General features: G+C 34.1%; 1 protein-coding gene across 1 annotated transcript in view; it reads right to left on the bottom strand.

The window, feature by feature from the left end:
* Positions 1–22,563, bottom strand: part of SCRN3 (secernin 3) — a 33,457-nt gene that overhangs the window by 8,998 nt on the left and 1,896 nt on the right. The window contains exons 2-5 of the mRNA XM_087435405.1: positions 22,229–22,397; positions 20,309–20,490; positions 19,546–19,745; positions 16,305–16,517 (exon numbers count right to left, since the gene is read on the bottom strand). Coding sequence (XP_087291531.1) covers positions 16,305–16,517; positions 19,546–19,745; positions 20,309–20,490; positions 22,229–22,387 — 754 coding nt within the window. The 5' untranslated portion in view covers positions 22,388–22,397. The remainder of the gene's footprint in view (positions 1–16,304; positions 16,518–19,545; positions 19,746–20,308; positions 20,491–22,228; positions 22,398–22,563) is intronic.

Here is a 22,563-nt window from a genome sequence, read left to right as displayed (position 1 = left end):
ATTGACAAAGAAAAAGCATTTGGCGAACTTTAACATCTATTCACGATAAAAATTCTCAGCAAACAAGAAGTAGAGGGGAACTTCCTCAACTTGATAAAGTTGATAAAGTGCATCCACAAAAAGCTACAGTGAACACTATACTTAACGGTAAAAGACTAAATGCTTTTCCCCTAAGACTGGGAACAAGGCAAGGACATCTACTCTCACCATTCTTATTCAGTATAATACTGGAAGTCCTAGCCAGCACAATAATGCAAGAAAAGGAAATAAAAACCGTACAGATCAGAAAGGAAGAACTAAAACTATCCCTATTTGCAGATGACATAATAATCTCTATAGAAAATCCCAAGGAATCTACAAAAAAACCTCCTAGAACTAATTAGTTTAGCAAGGTCACAGAATACAAGATCAACATACAAAGAAATAATTGAAACAATTTGAAATTTTGAAAAACAGTTCTCATTGAGGAACAATTTATTTAAGCTCTGTAGAAGAGAAATAGAGACATCGTCATCTTGTTTAGGTTGCAATTGCAAATATTGTAGGTCCAACTTCCCTTCTATAATCTATTCTAAAGAAATAATTTTGAAATGCAGAAAAATCTTTTCTTTTTTTGGTGAGGAAGACTGGCCCTGTGCTAACATCTGTTGCCAGTCTTCCTCTTTGTGCTTAAGGAAGATTGCTCCTGAGCTAACATCTGTGCCAATCTTCCTCTATTTTTTGTATGTGGGATGCTGTCACAGCATGGTTTGATGAGCAGTATGTATGTCCGCGCCTGGGATCTGAACCCATGAACCTCAGGCCACTGAAGCAGAGTGTGGGAACTTAACCACTACGCCACTGGGCCAGCCCCCAGAAAAATCTTAATGAACACAGATGTTCACTGCAACATGATTTACAGTGGTAAAAGATTGGAAACAATCAAATAGTGAACAATATATTTGTTACTTGCGTGTGTCCTCCCCTCCGCTATTCACTATGTTCCAGAAGGTCACAGACCATGTCAATCATGCCTGCTGCTATGTGGCCCCATGCCTAATACAGAGCAAGTGCTCACAAAAGATTTCTTTGACAAAAAAAAAAAGCCAATATGGAAAACCTAGATAAATAAAACTATAAAAGTCTACTTAGGAACACAAAAGAAAATTTCAATAAATGGACAACCATATCTTGTTCTTGAATAGGAAGACAATCTTATTAGATGTCCATTCTCCCCCTAAAATAATCTATAGTTTTAATTCAATTCCAGTCAAACCTCAAAAAGATTTTTTTGGGAGAAGCTCAAAAATTATTGTAAAATTCATTTGGAAAAATGAACATTCAAAGATTGCCAGGAAATTTCTGAAAAAGCAGAGTAATGATGAGGTACTTGTCCTAACACATTAAAAAAAAACAGTATTGTAAATTCACTCAGATTGTTCTTTGGCTCATAAAACAAGTATCGAGCACTTACTATGTACACTTACATTGTTCTAAACAAAACTGGACAAATACAGTAATCTAATTTACACTTGGGTTTACTTAGGAATTTAATATTTGATAAAGTTGGTTGGCATTTCAAATGAGTAGAGAAAAGATAATTAATGTGGTTCTAGAACCACTGACTAATCATTTGAGGGGTGGGAAAAAAAGCTGGAATCCTAATTCATACTTTATTTTAGAAAAATTTCAAAAGAATTATAATTTCAGTTTACAAAATAAAACTATAATGTAAGATGTAATTAATCATTTCTGTTACAGTGAAAATGACCTTTCTAAAAGCACCATATCAATTCTAGAAAGCATATAAGAAAAATTCTACATGGGACAAAACCAACCATTTTATTATTAGTTTTCTATTTATTCCAGCTATCCTTTTTCCCTCTTTCTCCTTTCTTGCCCTCTTTTGAATTGTTCAAGTATTTATTATCCTATTTCTCCCATTAGCTTATTATTTACACATTCTTTTATTATTTCATTAGTTTCTCTTGATCTGTACAGTCTGCCATATATTTGTTCTTTACTACTTATCAGTTAACGTGAGGAACTTACAACACTTTAACTCTGATTACTGCCTCCTATCTTTTGTGCTATCTCCATACATTTAATTCTACTGTGTTCATCTGGGTCTTCTGAGAAGTAGATGCCACAACATGGGATTAAATGTACAAGGATTTTATTAAGGAAAATGCTTGTGAGAGAAAATGGGGAGGGAGCCAGACTGTGACAGAAGTCTGAACCTGCGTTTGGCAGAAAGGGAAGAAAGGTTGGGTGGAAATGTCATAGACTGCCACGCCGTCTAAGGAAAGCTTGGCAAAGCCCTTAGGGACTCCTCGACTCCAAATCAGCCATCACAGGAGTCCCACGCATCCCAGGAATGGGCTTGCCTTAAATTTCAGTCTCCCTGCCACTTTCAGTCACTGGCTAGGAGCAGCCTGTGGGAAGTGCAGTCTTGGTACGACATGAAATCCATGCACAACAGATTTTGAGCACTGCAGTTACGGCGAGTGGTCATAAAATTATTATTATTTTAAACAGTCAATATTCATTTAGTTTTACCTATGTATTTACTGTTTCTGTTGCTCTTCATTCACTCCTGCTACCTTGCTTCTATCTGGGATCATTTTTCCTGCCTGAAGAATGTCCCCTAGTATTTCTTTTAGTGCCAACTGGCTAGTGACGAATTCTCTCAGTTTTATTTCAACTTCATTTTGGGAGGATATTTTCACTGGGTATAGAATTCTAAATTTGTAGTTGTTATTTTTCTCCATCACTTTAAAGGTGTCATTTTACAGTCTTCTGTATTCTCTCTCTTCTGTTGAAAAGTTTACTGTCAGTCTTATATTTTCTCTTTTGAGGATAATATATATTTTTTCTCTGGCTGATTTTAAGATTTTCTCGCTGTTTTTTTTTCCTCCTTCAGTAATCACACTAGGATGTGTCCAGGCGTGGTTTCTTTTTATTTATCCTTCTTGGAATTTGTAGAGGCTCTTGAAGTTGTGGCTGGATGACTTTGATTATTTAGGGAAAATTCTTGGCCAGTATCTCTTCAAATGTTGCTTTTGCTCCTCCGTATTCTCTCTCCTTTCCTGCTGGGACTACATGTATGTGAAACCTTTTCACCAAGTCCCATATGCCTCTCACATTCTTGTCTATATTTTCCACATTTTTTTTATATTTATCTCTCTGTTTCAATCAGTATATTTTCTACTGATCTTCCAGTTCACTAAATTCTTTCTTCTGCTATGTCTAATCTGTTGTTAAGCCAATACATTAAATTCTTAATTTCAGTTATTCTAATTTTACAGTTCTATTATTTCCATTTGGTTCTATTTTATAGATTCCAGTTTTCTGATGAAATTCTCCATCTTTTCATCTAATTTTCTTAAACATATAAAACATACTAATTTGAAAGTCTGTGTCTGACCAAGCTAATGTGTGGATAACTGGTGGGTCAGTTTCTACTGTCTATTTTCTCTTGATTTTCAGTCATTTGGTCCCATTTCTTGGCATGTCTGATCATTTTTTATTGAATGTTAGACACTGTAGATGAAAATTTATAGAGGCTCTGCATGATATTTTCCTCCACAGAGGACTTAATTTTCTACTGGCAAACAGATAGAATAGAGGTAGATTACCTATTGATCCAGTTGAGACTAGTCTATTTCCTGTTTGTTCTTATTCCTGAAGTGTAGACTTCCTGGAGTCTCACTGAAAGCCTAGGGTATTTCCCAGGCCCCTTCTTCTTGGTTGGCCATCAAATCTACTTTTGTCCCTAAGACCTTGTGAAACTGCCAAAATCTCTACTTAGCTTTTTAGGCTCTTAGCAGCCACTTTCTGCTTGATTTCTCAGCGTCTGAACCTACATATGTGCTGCTTAGAAGTCAACAATTTCTTTAAGGAGAAATTGTGACACAGACAGTCATGCTCTTCTCAAAGTGTAGACAGTCTTTTATCAATCTCCTGGATCTAGGTCCCTCACGTCCTAACTGTTTTGGGTGTTCACCCATGCCTTCAAACAGTGGGTTTTATTCCTCCAGTTTTCATAGTTATTCTTGGGAAAGGTTAGTCTAATACTAGCTACTCCCTCATAACCAGAAGCAGAAATCCCACTCTGTGCTTTTAACCACTCCACTATTATGATTCCCATTTACGAAATACATCAATCTCTTTTTATCCTCACGTAGTATCAATTTCTTAATAACAGTAATGAATGTGGTAGACCCATATTGTAACAAGTACAGTTAAAAGAAAACAAAACAAAACATATAGTTCCTGCCATCAGGTATTTTCAGATACTTTATATGGAAATATTTATTACTGCATTAAAATTAGTTCTAAAGAAACAAATAACTTTCATTTAACATAGCTGGTTGACCACAGGTATTTGTTTCCTCTCTCCCAAAACCCTATTACAATGACAGTAAAGGAATAAAAAATGAAATAACTCACAAAGATGAAAGAAAGCATGAAAAGCAAGAATTTTCCCCCCATTCCCATAATATATGGGATTAATTAAAAGAAGAAAGCTTACAAGTCTATACCCAAATTGTGTTTTGTGACATTTCAAATTAAAATAAAATTGACTTCCATATAAAATAATTTAATGTTCTACCCTCAGCTAATCATGCAAGCTACCAAATGTTTTATGTTAATAGCAAATTTTTAGTTTCTCCATAATATAGCTATGACTTCAAATTCAAGAAAAATAATTTATAGTTAACTTGTTACAGAAGCAGTATCTTCTTTTAATTTTGAAAAAATGCAAGAAGAAAAAAAAGGGCGTACCTGAAAACAGCCCTTAATATTAAAACTAAATAAAGCAAAAGCCTACCGTCCACACCTATCTCTCAGACACATAGCTTCTGCACCTAGTGAGATTTTGAAATGATTCAAATCTAAATTCCTATAAATGGCAAGTTTTAATGAAAACAGTGTCAGAACCATAACACTGCAATAATACAGGTATTATGAAAATGTTTTCTGTATTCAAAACCTACAATTCTCAAAATGAAAGGAGGATTTACATGATCACTTGAGTAGGACAGCTATAAGTAATCCACTAGCAAGCATTGAATAAGTACTGAGACTGCAGTGGCAGGGTTCACTAAAATGAATGCAAAACACAGGGTGCAATTTCACTGCAATTTCAACTAGTTATTTAAAATACATGAGTGAATACAGATACAATTTGGATATACACACAGCACAGTTAACAGCTATCAGGTAGGGATAGTTGGAAAGAAGAAAGGTAGGCTCTTCCATCTAGAAAAATCATAGGAAAAATTAACCATAATATACTAGTAGACAATTTTCTATGCAAGTATTGGAAAGACATCTATTCTTTCAGCAAAGCACAGAAAGCTGGATGAACTGTACTTCACACTTGGGGAAAAAAATAAGTTTCACGTCAGATGCATCTATGACTATAATCATGTATGCATTTCAAATCTATGATTCAGTTATTTTATAGTTAAATATAACAGAATTCATTATTATGATGCAGTGGATAGTTAATTTATAATTATTTCTATCTATTTTTCTTCCTTTTGTCCAATTACCCTAAACCTTAGGATTCTTGACATTTTCATCTCCACCTTAATTATGTGCTGCTGTTCTTCATTTCTTAAGAACACCTGCTAATTTCCTGACTGAGTCTTTACGTTTATCGAAAAAAGTACAAAACAGTGATCTTTGTTATTCTATCTGTAAATTACAATTTAATTCAATTCAACTAACAATCCTTTTGTTAATTTAATCAAAAACACTTATTAAGCACACATAACATACTAGTGCAAGACGGTGAACTAGGTGCTGAGACAAATATAAGGACAAGAAAGTCTATTTTTTTCAGTTTCATAGAAGAGATAAATGAAGAGCACAGACACAATTTCCTCACTTGTGAAATGAAGATACTACCTACTTCACGTGGTCACTTAAATAAGATAATATAATCACTTGCCACACTGTCTAGCCCTTGATACACTTTTAATAAATAGGAGTAAGTGTTTCTGCAACTGCTACTCCTATCTCTACTGTTACAATAATAAGTCTAACATTGAAATCCTTAGAATAACATATTTTAGCATTTTCTACATACCTGTCCACATAAAAAAAAGTTTAAATAACTTCTTTATAAAATGATAAACTAAATTCAAGAAACTTTATAGAAAACTTTTCAAATGATAAGACATTCTTGTGGAAATTAAAACATAATTAAGATATTCAATACTTTGAAAACAATGATGTCGGGCCGGCCCCATGGCTTGGCGGTTAAGTGCACACACTCGGCTGCTGGTGGCCTGGGTTCGGATCCCGGGCATGCACCGACGCACCGCTTCTCTGGCCATGCTGGGGCCGCATCCCACATACAGCAACTGGAAGGATGTGCAGCTATGACATACAACAATCTACTGGGACTTTGGGGGAAAAAAATAAATAAATAAAATCTTTGAAAACAATGATGTCAAGGCATTCTAAAAACATTCTGTCACAAACTTTTTTCTGCCATACCAAATAACTAACATATAATTAATTTGTTTAATGAATATCTGGGAAGAAAATATCAATCATTGACTGATCTGTCTCTGAGTAGTTGCTTTCTGATTGATTTATAGAACCATTGTATCCTTCAAGTGAAGGAGGATATATCATTCACATATTTTTATTAGTGGAAGGCCCCTTTAACAGTTATCTGCCACCCAGTAATCTTCTAAATAAAAGTTATTTTTATGGAATTAGTTGGAAGCAAAGGAACAAAGGTACATTAGAAGTTATTTTTTAAGAGTTAGTAGTAACCTCATATAAAAGTAGGAAAAAGATATATTAATAAACAGGTAATTTATTTAAAAATTACAAATTTTCAATAACCATAAGAATGTCTAATCTTACTAACAAGAGAAATATATTTCAAAATGATAGTATACCATTTTGCCTACAAAATTTATCAATGTTGAACAAAAATAATATCCTATATTGATAAATATATTAGAAAATGGGAACTCAAATATTGCTGGTGGAAATTTAAATTGATGCAACATTTCTGGTGGTCACCTTGGCAATGTGTTTCAAAAGCCTTTTAAAACACACATATGCTTTGACCCCACATTCTACTTCTAGGAACTTATTCTAGGAAAATACTCATGGATGTGAATATAAATAAGCTATAAGCATGTTATATAATTTTCAGTAATAAAAAACTAAAAACAACCTAAATAACAGGGAATTTGTTAAAGTATGATTCATTCGATCAATCTTTCCTATAAAATGATTAAAATAAACCATATAGAAATAAATAAGATATCAAAATAATAGAATACTATGCTTCTGTTAAAAAAATGAGAAAGTTCTGTATGTATTAAAATAGAATGATCTACATTATATATTGCTAACTATTGAAAAGTTATGTGCAAAAAAGTGTGTATGGCATGCTATCATTTCTATAAAAAAGAAAGAAAAGAGTACCCTCGGCTCTCCATATCCATGGGTTCTCTATCCATGGATTCAACCAACTGTGGATCAAAAGGCCTATGATGGCTGCATCTGTGCTGAACATGTATAGACTTTTTTTTCTTGTCACTATTCCCTGATAATATAGTACAGCAACTATTTACTTAGCATTTACATTGTATTGAGTATTATAAGTAATCTACAGACAATTTAAAGTATATGGGAGGATAGGAGTAGGTTATATGAAAAAACTATGCCATTTTATAAAAGGGACTTGAGCATCCATGGATTTTGGTATCTGCAGGGGGTCCTGGAACCAATCTCCCACAGATACCGAGGGACAACTGTACATATACATATTTGTTTCATTTAGCATACATCATCTCTGGGAGAATACATACGGGATTGCCTGTGGGAAAAAGAACTGAATATCTTGGTACAGGGCAGGAAGGAGAGACTTCATTGTATACTGTTGTGTACCTCTGAATTTTGAATCACGTGACTATATTTATTTTGATAAGAAAATAATGTCACAATATTAAATGACCTGGGAAGGGGTTCTGCTTTCAGTTTGACTGAGTAAGCTCCTATCAGACCAACCCTCTCTCAGATAACTGTAAACTCAGGATAAAATATAGAAAACAGTTAACTACCCAAAGGCTCTTTACAGTGAACAAAAGCAGGAAAATTCTGAAGGGGAGGTGACACTTGGAAGATGGTATGAAGCACAGGGTAAGTTTCTCATTTTTGTTACAGCTTTACCGTGAGGGAAGGCCACAGTCAATGCTGTGCAATACTATGCAGGTAACTACAGAAAACCTTGGTCTTTCTGGTCTGAAGTACGAGAAGTCAACCACAAGCACTAGGAAGTGAAGGGGGAATCCCCTAAAGGAGACAGTTAGAGAGGAACCCTCAAATTCCGTGTAAAAAAAAAATCTGCCCAAATCTCCTTCTGATTCATGAATCAGCATGTGTGGGGCAGGCTGCAAGCAGCTCAGCTAAAGATAAAAGAACTGAACTGAAATTTGAGTTGCTGACCAGGGGACAGAGTTTGCAGGTTGAGTACAACCAATTAAATTGTCTGTTAAGAGTTATTTCTTCTTAGGTGAGTTTTGGTGGTTTGTGGCTTGCAAGGAATTGGTTCATTTCTTCTAACTTATTGAATACACATAGAGCTGTTTGTAGTATTCCCCTATTATCCTCCTAATGTCTGTGGGGTCTATAATGGTAACTCTTTCCCTGACACATAACTTGTGTCTTCTTCTTTTTTTTTTTTCTGTCAATCTGTATAGCATTTATCAATTTTATTTATCTTTTCAAAAAACCAGCTTATAGTTTGATCAATTTTCTCTATTTTATTGTTTTCAATTTTATTGATTTATGCTCTTATCTTTATTATTTCCTTCCTTTTCCTTGCTTGGGATTTAATTTGCTTTATTTTAGTTTCATAAGGTGAAAGTTTATATTATTAATTTGAGACCTTTCTCATTGTCTAATATAAGCATTTAATGCTATAGATTTTCCTGTAAGCACTACTTTTGCAGCATCCCATAAATTTTGTTATATTGATTTTCATTTTCATTCCATTCAAAATATTTTCTAATTACGCTTGGGACTTCTTTTTTGACCCATAGATTCAAAGTGTGTTGTACAAGTCCCAAGTAGTTGGGGATTTTCCAGATATCCTTCTGTAATTGATTTCAAATTTAATTTCATAATTGCCAGAGACCATACTTTGTTATGTCTCCTTTAAATTTGGTAAGATTTGTTTTATGACCCAGGATATGGTCTACCTTAGTGTATGTTCCATGTGCACTTGAAAAGAATGTGTATTCCACTGTTGTTGGGTGGAGTATTCTGTAAATATCAATTAGATCCAGTGGTTGATGGTACTGTTCAGTTCTTTTATATCTTCACTGATTTTCTGTCTACTGGTTCTTCTGACGAGTGAGAGAGAAGTATTGAAGTCTCCAACTATTATTTGGAATTGTCTATTTCTCCTTTCAGTTCTATCAGTTCTTGCTTCATGTATTCTGAAGCTTTGTTGTTAGGTGCATATACATTTAGGATTGTTAAGTCTCCTCCTAAAATGACCCTTTTTTGATCATGTTATGTCTCTCTTTCTCCCTGATAATCCACCTTGCTCTAAAGTCTACTTCATCCAACATTTATATAGCCAATCCAGTTGTCTTTGGATCAGTGCTTACATGGTATATCTTCTTCCATTCTTTTACATTTCACCTATTTAAAATGAGTTACTCATATACAGCATATAGCAGAGTCTTGGGGTTTTTTTTTAATTCAATCTGACACACTCTGTCTTTTAATTGGTGTGTTTAGACCATTTACACTTAATGTAATTATAGATATATCAGAATTTAAGTCTACATTATATTGTTTTCTACTTGATCTTTGTTCTTTGCTCCTCCATTTCATCTTTCCTGCCTTTTTTTTGAATATTTTTGTAGTATTCTATTTTAATTTATCTGTTGGGTTTTTTACTATATCTTATCATGTAGCTTTTTTAATAGCTGCTCTAGGATTACAATATACATTAACTTTTCTGTTTACTAGAATTAATATTTTACAGCTTCAAGTAGAATGTAGAAATCTTGCCACCATATAGGTCCCTATGTTCTGCCTGACTTATACTGTGGTTATCAGGTGCATTATAGGAAATGTAATTTTGGCTTACAACTCTCAGACATATTTTTAAGATCCTAAGAGGAGAAACACAGTATCATATTTACCCAGATATTTACCATTTATGTGGCACTTACTTCATTCCTGAAGTTCCGTGTTTCCCTGTGGTATCATTTCCCTTCTATCTAAAAAACTTCCTTTAGCATGCATTTCTTTTAGAGCTGAGCTACTGGCAACAAAGTCTCTTAGTTTTCTTACATGTCAGGATGTTTTAATAATGTCCCCTTCATTACTGAAGAATATTTTGACTGGATATAGAATTCTGGGTTAATAGATCTTTTCTTTTAGAACTTTAAAAATGTTGTTGCACTGCCTTTAGGCATCCATAATTTATAGAGAAAAACTCTCAGAAATTGTTTTTTACCTGTGCGTAATATTTGTTTTTCTTTAGGTGCTTTCAAAACTTTTTTCTTTGTCTTTGTTCTTCAGCAGTTTGTGTATTTAGCCAAGGATTTCTTTGAGTATATCTTGCTTGGAGTTCACTAACTTTCCTTAATCTGTAAATTTAAGTCTTTTGCCATTTTGAGAAGATTTCAGCCATTCAAAAAATGTTTCTTCATCACACTCTTCTCTCCTTCTGAGACTCTAAGGATATCACTTTTAGATATTTGGGTATTGTCCCACAGTCTCTGACGCTCTCTTCTTTTTGTTTCAATCTTTCTTCTCTCTTTGTTCCAATTAGATAATTTCTACTGATCTATCTTCAAGTTCACTGACTCTTTCTTCTGTCATCTCCACTCTGCTATTGGGCCCATCAAGTAAATTTTTTACTTTGCTTATTGTGTTTTTCAATTATAAAATTTGCATTCAGTTCTTTTTTATGGCTCCTATTTCTCTGCAGAGATGTTTCACCTTTCCATTCATATAAAGAGTGGTCACCCTTAAAATAGCTGCTTTAAAGTCTTTTTCTGATAATCTCAACATCTAGATCATCTTGCAGTTCATATCTGTTGACTGTCTTTTCCTGTCCAAGTTGTTGAAATTTTCCTGGTTCTTCATATACTGAGTAATTTTGGATGGTATCATTTGGATTGTAACATTATGTTATGAAGCTTTGGGTCCATTTTCTGACTTTACCCAGTGCACAGTCCTAAGATTCATTCTGTTTGAACCAGGTTGAGTGATACGGAAAGAAAAAAACCATGAAACTCACTCTGGATTATTCCTACTTTGAGTTCTGATTTCTTTCTCCTATTTCCTGCTCCTTTTTACTTTTAAGAGTCCTCAGATAGCTACTCCATGCAGTATTCCAGGTTTTTGGTTACATTCAGAGAGAGAGACAGAATGGAGTGTAATTACACCATCTTATCTGGAACCAGAACTAGCCTACATTAAATTTAATGAACTATACATTCTAATTAAAAGGCAGAACTTAGCAGAATGGTTAAAAAAAAAAAAGACCCAACCATATGCTTTTTACAAGAAATGTAATTTAAATGTAAAGACAAAGATAGTTTGAAAGCAAGTGGATAGGTAAATATATATCATATAAACAGTAAGCAGAAGAAGGCTGGGCTAAAATTTACTTCGTGACAAAGAATATTACCAGTGAGAAATAATGTTTCATAAAAGGAAAAGGGCCAATTAACCAGAAAGATATAATAATTATAAATGTGCATGCACCTGATAACAGAGCTTCAAAATACATGAAGCAAAAACTGACAGAATTAAAGGGAGAAACAGACAATTCCATAAACATGATTGGAGATTTTCACACTCCTCTCTCAGTAATATATACAATAAGAAATAAAAATCAGTACAGACATAGATGATCACAATAACCATCTTAACCTAATTGACCTAACTGTTACTTCTAAAACACTATATCTAACAACTACAAAATGTATATTTTGTACACCAAGATAGACCATATGCTAGGCCATAAAACAAGACTCAATAAATTTTAAAGGACTAAAATCAAACAGAGTATGTTCTCTGAGTTCAATGGAATTAAATTAGAAATCAATAACAATAAGATGTCTAGGAAACCCCCAGATATTTGGAAATTAATAACACTTCTAAATAATCCATGGGTCAGAAAAGAAATCATAAGGAAAATTCTAAAATATTTCAAACTGAATAATAATAAAAGATATAGAATAAAGTTCCCAAAATATCATCAAGTAAAAAGTGAATTAAAAGAGTATATACAGTATTGATCTATTTTTATTTAAAAAAAAATAAGCTGTGTATGTATACATAGAAAAATGGCTACAAGATGTATACAAATACCAAATTATAATGTTGTACAACTGAAATATATGTAATGTTGTATACCAATTTTACCACAATAAAAAAAATGGCTACAAAAAAGATGTGCTAACAATGACACATTTCACTTTTGCAATTAAAAAAATTTAAATGTTGAGTGAGTCCTGAGTGCTTGTTATGAGTGAATTTTTTTCATTTTTGCCTATCTGCATTTTCCAAATGGTTGACTTTAAACATTTCTTACTTTTGTTTCGGTGACTGTATTTTTCATTTTTAGAATTTCTGTGCATTTTAGAATTTTCAAATTCATATTTTTTCATAATCTCCTACTCTGTGAATTTCATTCCTTCCTTTATTTTATTTTTAACTTTTTATTATAGAAAATTTCAAATATATAAAAATTTAGAAAAATTGTACAATGAACCCTCATATATTCATCATTGCCTCAACAGTTATCAAGTCTCTCACCAAATTACTTTGCAGCAAATCCCAGTCACATCATTTTATCTATATGTCAGTATGTAGCTATAAAAGAGAAACTTTCTATAAACATAACCAAAATACAATGATCACATCTGAATTTTTTTTTTTTTTTTTTTTTTTTTTTTGCTGAGGAAGATTCACTCTGAGCTAACACCTGTTGCCAATCTTCCTATTTTCGCTTGAGGAAGATTTGCCCTGAGCTAACATCTGTGCCCATCTTCCTCTATTTTGTATGTGGGTTGCCCCCACAGCATGGCCACCAACAAGTAGTGTAGGTCTGCACCTGGGAACCAAACCCAGGCCACTGAAGCAGACCATGCCAAACTTAACCACTAGACCACCAGGCCAGCCCTTGAATTTTTAAAAAATAATTCCTTAATATTATCAAATAACTTTGAAAATTTTAATTGTACTGTTTTAAAGCTCTTTCACTTAGCTCTAATTGTCCCGTGGATGTGAATTTCCTATATTTATTGGGTCTATGAATTGTTTCTCTCAGTACTGAATTTTCTCATGTGTTTATAATTTTTTCCTGTGAAACCATCATTAAAGGGAATTATCTTCTAAGAGAGTCCTTGCAGGCCATGGGTAATGGAGGCCTCCATAGGAGTGGTTGCTAAAATACGTACATCCTCTTTACCCGAATCTAAACTGTTCAGGAAGACACTGAAAAGCAGGAACCTACAGTCCATTATTTTAAGTGGGAAAAATAATGTATTCCTAGCCCATAGTTAAAAACTCAGTCAATTTCTCAAAATATTACTATAACACTTTTATTTTTTTTATGTTTTTTTTTAGTTTTATTTATTTATTTTTTTCCCCCAAAGCCCCAGTAGATAGCTGTACATCATAGTTGCACATCCTTCTAGTTGCTGTATGTGGGATGCGGCCTCAGCATGGCCAGAGAAACGGCACGTCGGTGCACGCCCGGGATCCAAACCCGGGCCACCAGCAGCGGAGCACGTGCACTTAACCACTAAGCCACAGGGCCGGCCCAACTATAACACTTTTAAAACCTATAAAATAATCTACCAAGAACTTCTGCATAATAGAAAACATGTAAAACACTAATACCTATTTATTTAAGTCTCAGTGAAATTATAGTAGTGGTGCTTATGTGCAGTTCATAATAATAATGTATGTTATTGGGTAAGAATTTTATTTCTCCTCTATACTACAAAAAAACACTTACTATAATGTAAATAGGACTTCTGCTTCCAAACATCAAGGAACAACAGGGCCCAGAATAACCTTCCTACTGTAAACAAATAAAAAACTGGACAAAATATATAAAACTGTTTTTGTATATTAGTCAACAGGTAGAGTAGGATTATAATCCCTGAGAGAAAGGAATCAAACAAGGTAAGGCCTACCATCATGTTAGCTCCAGGTGCTCAGCGTTATTGGAGGGAATTTCCAGACCACAGTGCAGGGACGGGGAACCCAGATATAGCCCAAAGATCACTCTAAGTTGAGGAAACATATTGAAGTTCAAGGAGGCCAGCGTGGCTAGAATTTGCAGAGCAGTGCACCAAAGGGGAAGGAGCTACCTAAAGAAAAAGTTCTAGAAGTCTGTATAGTGGTTCCCTTGAACCTTTGGCTGAATACCAGTTTGCATATACACAGGATGAAACTCTACAAGGCCAAACAAAGAACAAATTTTGAGGAAAGAGCAATTACCAGGAACTATGAGTTAAAAAAATTTCATAAAGCTAACACTGGGCCAGGAATCTTTTGAGTTCCCACCAGCTGGAGTAAGGAGATCTCATTTAACACACAGCGTATTCAGTGGAGATCCCAGAAGGATCACGTCTGTCAGTAGGGGGACTAAACTAGCCCTAGAATAAAAGCTACTCTAGAGATACTCTAGAAAAGCTTAAAAACAGGCCTAAAAGAGATGAAAGTGTCCCATAAGTAACTTAACTAAAGATAAAACAAAGTCCAACACTCTTTAAAGGAATAAAACAAAATCCAGCACTCAATAAATAAAATCCACAATGTCCGCCAACCATCAAAAATTACTAGACATGTGAACAAGCAGGAAAATGTGACCTAAAACCAGAAGGAAATTAAATCAGCAGAAATAGATCCAGAAATTACAGAGATAATGGAGTTTGCAGACAATGATGCTAAAACAGCTGTTATAAATATGCTGAATATGCTCAAAGATTTTAAAAAAAAACATGAAGGTAATGAATAGAGAAATAGGAAATATACAAAAAGAACCAAATGGAACATGTAGAGATGAAAAGTACAATATCTAAAATGAAAATATCACTAGATGAGATTAACATCAGATTAGATAATGCAGAAGAGATCAGTGAACTTGAGAACATAACAGTAGAAAACATCCATAGTAAATGTAGAAACTACATCCTTTAATCTGAATGTCCATGTAACTTAAATGTTTTCCATGGCAGTTACATGTAGATTCATTATAGCAGATTTCCCATTTGAATGGGAAATTTGATTAAAATCTGAATATTTCATATCAAATATTCACATAGTGGGTATAGAGATACAGGTATGCTGGGATCCTGTGTGATTTACTGGTTCCAAACCAGTGTGTGTTTTTCAGCACAGCACAGGTAGCCTCAGCTGAGCCTACAAAATACAGGTAGCTCAGACTTCAATCTCTCACAAGAGACCATACTGAGCCATAGCCTGGGAAGCAGACAGCTCAATTCCAGGCTAGGATTCAGGGCAGGGAGCAGAGTAGCATTTTTCGGACTTGTAATCCAGGTAAGGAGTCCAGTTCCTGCTCCCCAAATGGGTCTTTCAACCTAGACACTTAACATTCTCATGGATGTTAAAACTAGCCTCTATGGCTTATATCTAGTCCAGAATCCCCGCTCTGACACAGAGAGGAGGAAGACTGCATGCAGAGGAGATACCTCAAATTTTGCTAATACTTATGGGTCCTCTCTTCATTTTGGGTACCTGGTGATTTTCTCTTCTTGTGTTTGAACCTAGCTATATATGTCTTTAATGTTTAAATATTTTAGTCAACATTTCTAGAGTTTTGAAGTGGAAACAGGGAATTCTTTATCTGCTCAGTTTGTCTTCTCAACTAGTTCCAGATACAACTTTGGTAATAAGAAAATAACCAATGAGAGTACTATAAAAAGATAAATGAAAGAAGCAGCAGCAGTAGTCAAAGAAGCATATCTCCACGTTCTAATGAACTCTGAGAAGAAAAGTAATCCCAATTTGGTTTTAAGAATATTAGCAAGAACTGAAAAAAGGGTCTGAGGATTGTGAATCTGAAGTTGTCCTTTAGAAAGAATCATTATCCTCTCACAATTATACAGCACGTCACTCATCTCAAAAAACAGCTTACAATATCACAATGTTTTCTGTTTTAATAAAATTATATCTTTACTAAGAATAATTCCTCAAAAAACAGATTTTTATCATACCTACATATATCTACACAAAATATAATTTTTCATTCTGATATTATTTAAATGACAAATTACCTTTGTGTTTATTCAGAAGCTTGTAGCCTTCACAATATCTGCCTGGTGAAATCATCATAGTGTCTGTGTCAAGATAAGAGTATGTCGCAGCAAAATCAAACTCCTTTTTACCATCCCACCAATGTTTCTGCTTAGCATAGTTCCTCATGTCTGGGTGTTCCCGATCAATCTTGGTTGTTATAGAAAGCTGATTAGAAATATTACGAACTCCCTCTATTTTCAAAGAAGAAGAAGGGAAGGGAGAAGAAGTCATATTTAACATAATGTATCGATCTATACATTATGATTCTTAATCACTATTTAAATATAACTATAGACTTCAAAATTTTGTACCATGTAAATCTACTACATACTCAAAAAGCTAAATGAATTACTTTTTCAAATTAAACTTTTTATTTTGAGATAATTTTAGATTTACATGCAGTTGTAAGAAGTAACAGAGAGATCCTATGTACGCTGTACTCAGTTTCCCCCAATGGTAACATCTTGTATAATACCACAACCAAAACATTGGTATGGATACAGGCAAGATATAGAATATTTCCATCACCACAAGGATCACTCATGTTACCCTTTTATAGCCACACCCACTTATCTCCACCTCCATCCCCTCATTAACCCGAGGCAACCAGTAGTATGTTATCCATTTCCATAATTGTCATTTCAAGAATGTGATATAAACGGAATCATACAGTATATAACCTTTTGGCTTTTTTTACTCAGTATAATTTTCTAAAGATTCATCCAGATTATTGTATGTATCAACAGTTCATTCCTTTTTATTGCTGAGAAGTATTCCATGATATGGATGTACTACAGTTTGTTTAACCATTCACAAGTTAAAGGACACCTGAGTTGTTTCCAGTTTTTGTCTATCATGGAAAAAGCTGCTATAAATATTCATGTATAGGTTTTTGTGTGAATGTAAGTTTTTATTTCTCTGGGATAAATGCACCAGATTGCAATTGCTGGGAAGTTGCATGTTTACTTTTTTAAAAAACTGCCAAACTGTTATCTAGAGTGGCTGTGATCACTAGAGTGATCCAGTCTCCAGGTTCTCACCAGAATTTGGTGGTGTCATTTTTTATTTTAGCCATTCTGATAAAGATAGAGTAATATCCTATTGTGGTTTTAGTTTGCATTTCCCTAATGGCTAATGATGCTGAACATCATTTCATGTGCTTTTTTGACATCTGTATATCACTTTAGGTGAAATATCTCTTCATGTCTTTTGCCCATTTTTCTTTTCTCTCTCTTTTTTTTTTTGTGTGTGAGGAAGATCAGCCCTGAGCTAACATCCATGCCAATCCTCCTCTTTTTGCTGAGGAAGACCAGCCCTGAGCTAACATCTATTGCCAATCCTCTTTTTTTTCCCCTTTTTCTCCCCAAAGCCCCAGTAGATAGTTGTATGTCACAGTTGCACATCCTGCTAGTTGCTGTATGTGCAACCACGGCGCCTCAGCATGGTCGGACAAGCAGTGCATCGGTGCGGGCCCGGGATCCGAACCCGGGCCACCAGTAGCGGAGCGCATGAGCTTTAACCGCTAAGCCACGGGGCCAGCCCCTGCCCATTTTTCTAATCAGATTTTTTTTTTACTGTTGAGTTTTGAGAGTTCTTTATATATTCTAGATATTCATCTTTTGTGTGAATTACTTTTTAAAAAATAGTCATAAGTAAGTTTAGAACAGAAATATAAGGCTTCCAAAAATATCATGGCACTAAGTTATAAGCAAAATTTTCAACTAAAATAAAAAATAGAAGAAACAATAAAAGCTTGTGCTAAAGAGATCATAATAAATGAAATAGATCACAATAAATGAAAATTGATAATGTTTTAAAACAGATTTAGAATGACAGTCTGCCAAGTAGAAATCAATTAAATTACTCTATTGAAGTCATACTTGGGATGACTCACTACAAAAACTAGATTTAAGTCATGATGGAATCAAAGACAGAGAAAAGGAATTTTCCATCTAATAGATAATACCCTACTATTTACTTTAGCTATTGAGTTCTTGGGCCCATTTAGTAACAGTAAGAGAAATCAGTTGGCAAAATTAATCTACAATTAGATAATTAGACCCAATGAAGGTGTTCATTTTGGATGGCTAGGTGGGGCTATCTTTTTCAACAGAATACATTTATTCATATCTCTTTTGCATATAGTACACTTAAGAAAATTAAAAGTGCTTAATGTACAATCAGGCCAATTATCAGAATAAGAAAAATAGTCTAAATTAAATTTTACATATTAACAAACGTACAGGCAAAATATAAAATAGAACGTCCTTCAAAACAACTGGCAATGACCTATTGTGAAAAATAACATCCAAATCCTCCAAAGCTCAAAGCTACCTTCATGAAGCCTTTCTCAACTCCTCCAGCTCACAATGACTTTTCCTTTCTCTAAATGTTCACAGCATCTATGTATCTGTATCGCTCGTGCACCATTTAATATTTTCACATGTGTATCTTATCTCCCTAGTAAGAGAAACTAGGAGACCCAGGTAGTACATAAGAGTTAAGTACATAAGAATTACGTGATCATGTTTGAGCACAAGGCTGTACTCTAGTAAAAGACACTGAACAGAGAGTCAGGATGGAAAGATTTAAATTCTAAGTCTTTCACTCACTGCCTTGAGTAATCAATTCACATCTCTGGATTTCCTCACTTGAAAAATAAGAGGAATATATTATCACAACGAAACTATGAAAAAAAAGCAAAGCCTTCTAAAACAATCAAATTGTGTTATTTTACTGAATTATATCAAACTTTTATGTTTTACTATTATATCAATATATTCTTTCCAACTACTAATCCACAGACACCCGTCCCCAACACCATGCCTCTTTCCTCACCGCCATACCTACACATGATAAAATTTTGGAGTTCAGCCCAAAGTTAAAAGAAGAAGAAATGGTAAGGAGTTGTTAAAAAGTGAAAAACTACCATAAAGCAACTGTATAAAAAGAGCTGTAAATATATATACACACACACAGGTTATATGAAATTCACATTCATATATATGTAAAAGAGATAACACCACCTTTTTCTTTTTTTCAAGAAAGATTTTATAGTGCTTTCACTGTATGTTCTTTCAAATTTTTTAATTTTCCCTGCAATTCAACCCTCCATCGCACTGATTATAAATCTTGAAAGACAATTACATGCAATGTCTGCAATTTAGGGGGTATTTTATTAATTGTAAAACAAATTAAATCATGAAAAGTTGTCCATACCTTTTACTTTTTCTGCTGCCCAGTACTTCCCTGCAGTCTCCAGAACCCAGGCTTCATTCCTATCAGCTATCAGGAAACTGTTGTGATAGCTAAATACCATCCTACCCTCTGAACAATTTCCACCCTGGCCATATTTTTCTAATAAATCAACAATGACATTGAGGGCTTTTTCAGCTGTATCAGCTCTTTCAAGGCCAAGCCTAAAATAAAAACATTAAAGTCCTCAGATTAAAATAAATTTCCATTATTTTTCTTAAATAATTTCATGCACATGAGATTTTGTATTTATATCCAAAGTAAAAATTCTTTCAAATTAACTTAACTGAAATCCAACTTCTCAACTATTCCTTCTGAAATCAGTTTGGAATCATGAAAACAAAGTTTTTTGAGTCAAACAGATCAATGTTCAAATTCCAACTTGGTAATTTATTGGCAAGTTACTTCATCTCTGAACCTCAGGTATCTCATCTGTAAATTGAGGATAAAAATATCTACCCCAAGAGGTTATTGTGAGAATTACAGTGTGATAGAGTATGTTAGGTATTTCCAATAAATAATAATTTGCAACTCCTTCCTTTCTCCCAATTAATGATATTTGAGACTCTTGAAATTGCATGCTTGTATTCTGAAGCATTTTTTACACAAACTATAAAGTATCAAAGTCCAAAAGATGAAAAAATAGAAAAATAAAACATGTAAGCATAACACCGAAATTTAAAATTTAGACAAGTTCTATAGTGCAAAAATATAACAGAAAAATAACCTGACAAGGTCCATGCCCAATAGTGCCTCTTCATTACAAACTTCTTCTCTTCCCCATACAGCTTCATTCCCAATACAAACTCCATGCTCATTGGCTCCCATTTCTGCCCCCCATAACCAAGCTGGGCGACTAAGGACAACAGCATATGTTTCACGAACTTGATCAATTTCTATGTAAGTACACTGTAAAAAAAAAAAGTCATAGCAACAACCATAAAACCAAAAAGGAAAAGTTATCAAAATTCAGATTCTTAAAAATCAATCAGAAGACCTGACCATTATGAAAGAGATACGTGAAATATAACTAAATTGAAATTTTCAATAACGAAGGCATTACCCTTAAAACATATTCAGATTGACCCTAAAGCATTTATTCATTCAAATATTTGCTGAGCATCTCCTATTATAAAGCATTCTGTTAAGAGATATGTTAGTTACAAAGATAAATCATATACAGAACTTGCTTTCAAGAAACTTAGATTTGTACATTAACTAAGATACAACAAAATATAAAGTATAAGGGCCACGAAGAGAAGTGAAGATGAGGTGCTAATGGAAGCTCAGGAGAAAGATGGTTTCTAGTTGTAAAATCGTGAAACATTTTGTAGAGGAAGACGTATGTGAGTTGAAGCTTAAGGAAGCAATTCTCAATCTCAATGTCCAGTGTTTCTTGGTTAGTGACATAAGTCCCACATATACCCTACAAGGGTATTGTCATAGAAGCCCATGTCACATATAGAAGTCACCCATCTGATATCTCCCCAGCAGTGAAAAGAATGAGAACCATTGGTTTACAGGATAGTCTAGATTTAAATATGAAGAGATAAAGTGGAAATGGATCCAAGATGTATAAATAGTCTCAGCAAAAGAAAAAAAAATTGTCTGGTATCAGAACACATCTAATATTTAATAATGGACTATCAATAAAATGAAATCTAAAACATATATAACAGCAATAAAAGCAAAAAGCATAATTACTTTAAGTTCTATGTTAAATGGATTTTTAATAAAATTTTTTAAAGGATCCTTTAATTAATGTGTATACTACCAAATGACTGCATAAAATGCATGTTGATAGTGTGATCACTGGGCCCAATAAAACTTTTTTGATGATAAAAGTGTTATTCCCTGAGTCTGGAACGACTGTTCCTACCTTACTCCAATGATAATCCTTTTTGTCCATCAAATTCCAGCTGAAATCCCAACTCCTGGTGAAACCTTCCTTGATCCCTGGTCTGAATTATTTTCTCCTTTTCCATTGCTGTCACAGCTTGCTGCTCTTACTTAAATTTAGCATTTAAACCATCCTACTTTACAATGGGATTAGTTGCATATGCATCCTATTCCTCTACTAGACTAAGCTCCTGGAAGACGGCCCTAGTCTTCATAGCAGGCTTCAAATCCTTGCCCTATTTAACATGCTTGCATATGGTAAGCATGCAAATATCTGATCAAAGAATTAACAATTATTATTACTGTTATTTCAGCTTCCTCCAAATCAATGAAATAAAAGACCAGAAGTCTAATTCTGATTCAAATATTTTTCAAATTTAAATTCTTGAATTTTTAACTTCTATAGTCTCTGCCGAATAGCTAGCTAATGACAGAAATAACTTTATGATATTTTTTGTGTGTGTGAGGAAGACCGGCTCTGAGCTAACATCTATTGCCAATCCTCCTCCTTTTTCTCCCCAAAGCCCCAGTAGATAGTTCTCCCTTATAGTTGCACATCCTTCTAGTTGCTGTATGTGGGACGCTGCCTCAACATAGCCGGACAAGCGGCGAGTTGGTGCGCGCCCGGGATCCGAACCCGGGTGCCAGTAGCGGAGCGCGCGCACTTAACCGCTAAGCCACCGGGCTGGCCCAACTTTACCATATTTTTAAAGAAACATATGGCTAACAAAACATGTATTTCACCCACCTTAAGATGTTCTCTCGGGTTATCATGAACGGCAGCAGGAAAATAAACCACCTCTTGTACTTCATCACAGGGTCTATCTGAATTTTTTCCAAAAATAATCCTGTTATCAACTGTTGCTGGAGGTAATGCCACGAAAGTGTCACAGGAACAAGGTTCCATTTTTTTTAAACTAAAAATCATATAGAAGTTTCAAAATAAAAAGAGAAAAACATTTTTAAGTATATACAAAACAGAGTTTTACTGGATGAACAAGGGATATTATTGCCATATATAATAAGGGTGTTCTTAAAGTTTTAAACTTCATATACTGTAGTACAAAACTCAACAAGAAAATG

The sequence above is a fragment of the Ceratotherium simum genome, chromosome 9 (assembly GCF_057802395.1).
Source record: "Ceratotherium simum simum isolate JZ-2026a chromosome 9, ASM5780239v1, whole genome shotgun sequence".
In the NCBI taxonomy this organism is placed as follows: Eukaryota; Metazoa; Chordata; class Mammalia; order Perissodactyla; family Rhinocerotidae; genus Ceratotherium; species Ceratotherium simum.
The sequence above is the reverse complement of the archived record's forward strand: the minus strand, read 5'-3'. Positions and strand labels throughout refer to the sequence as shown.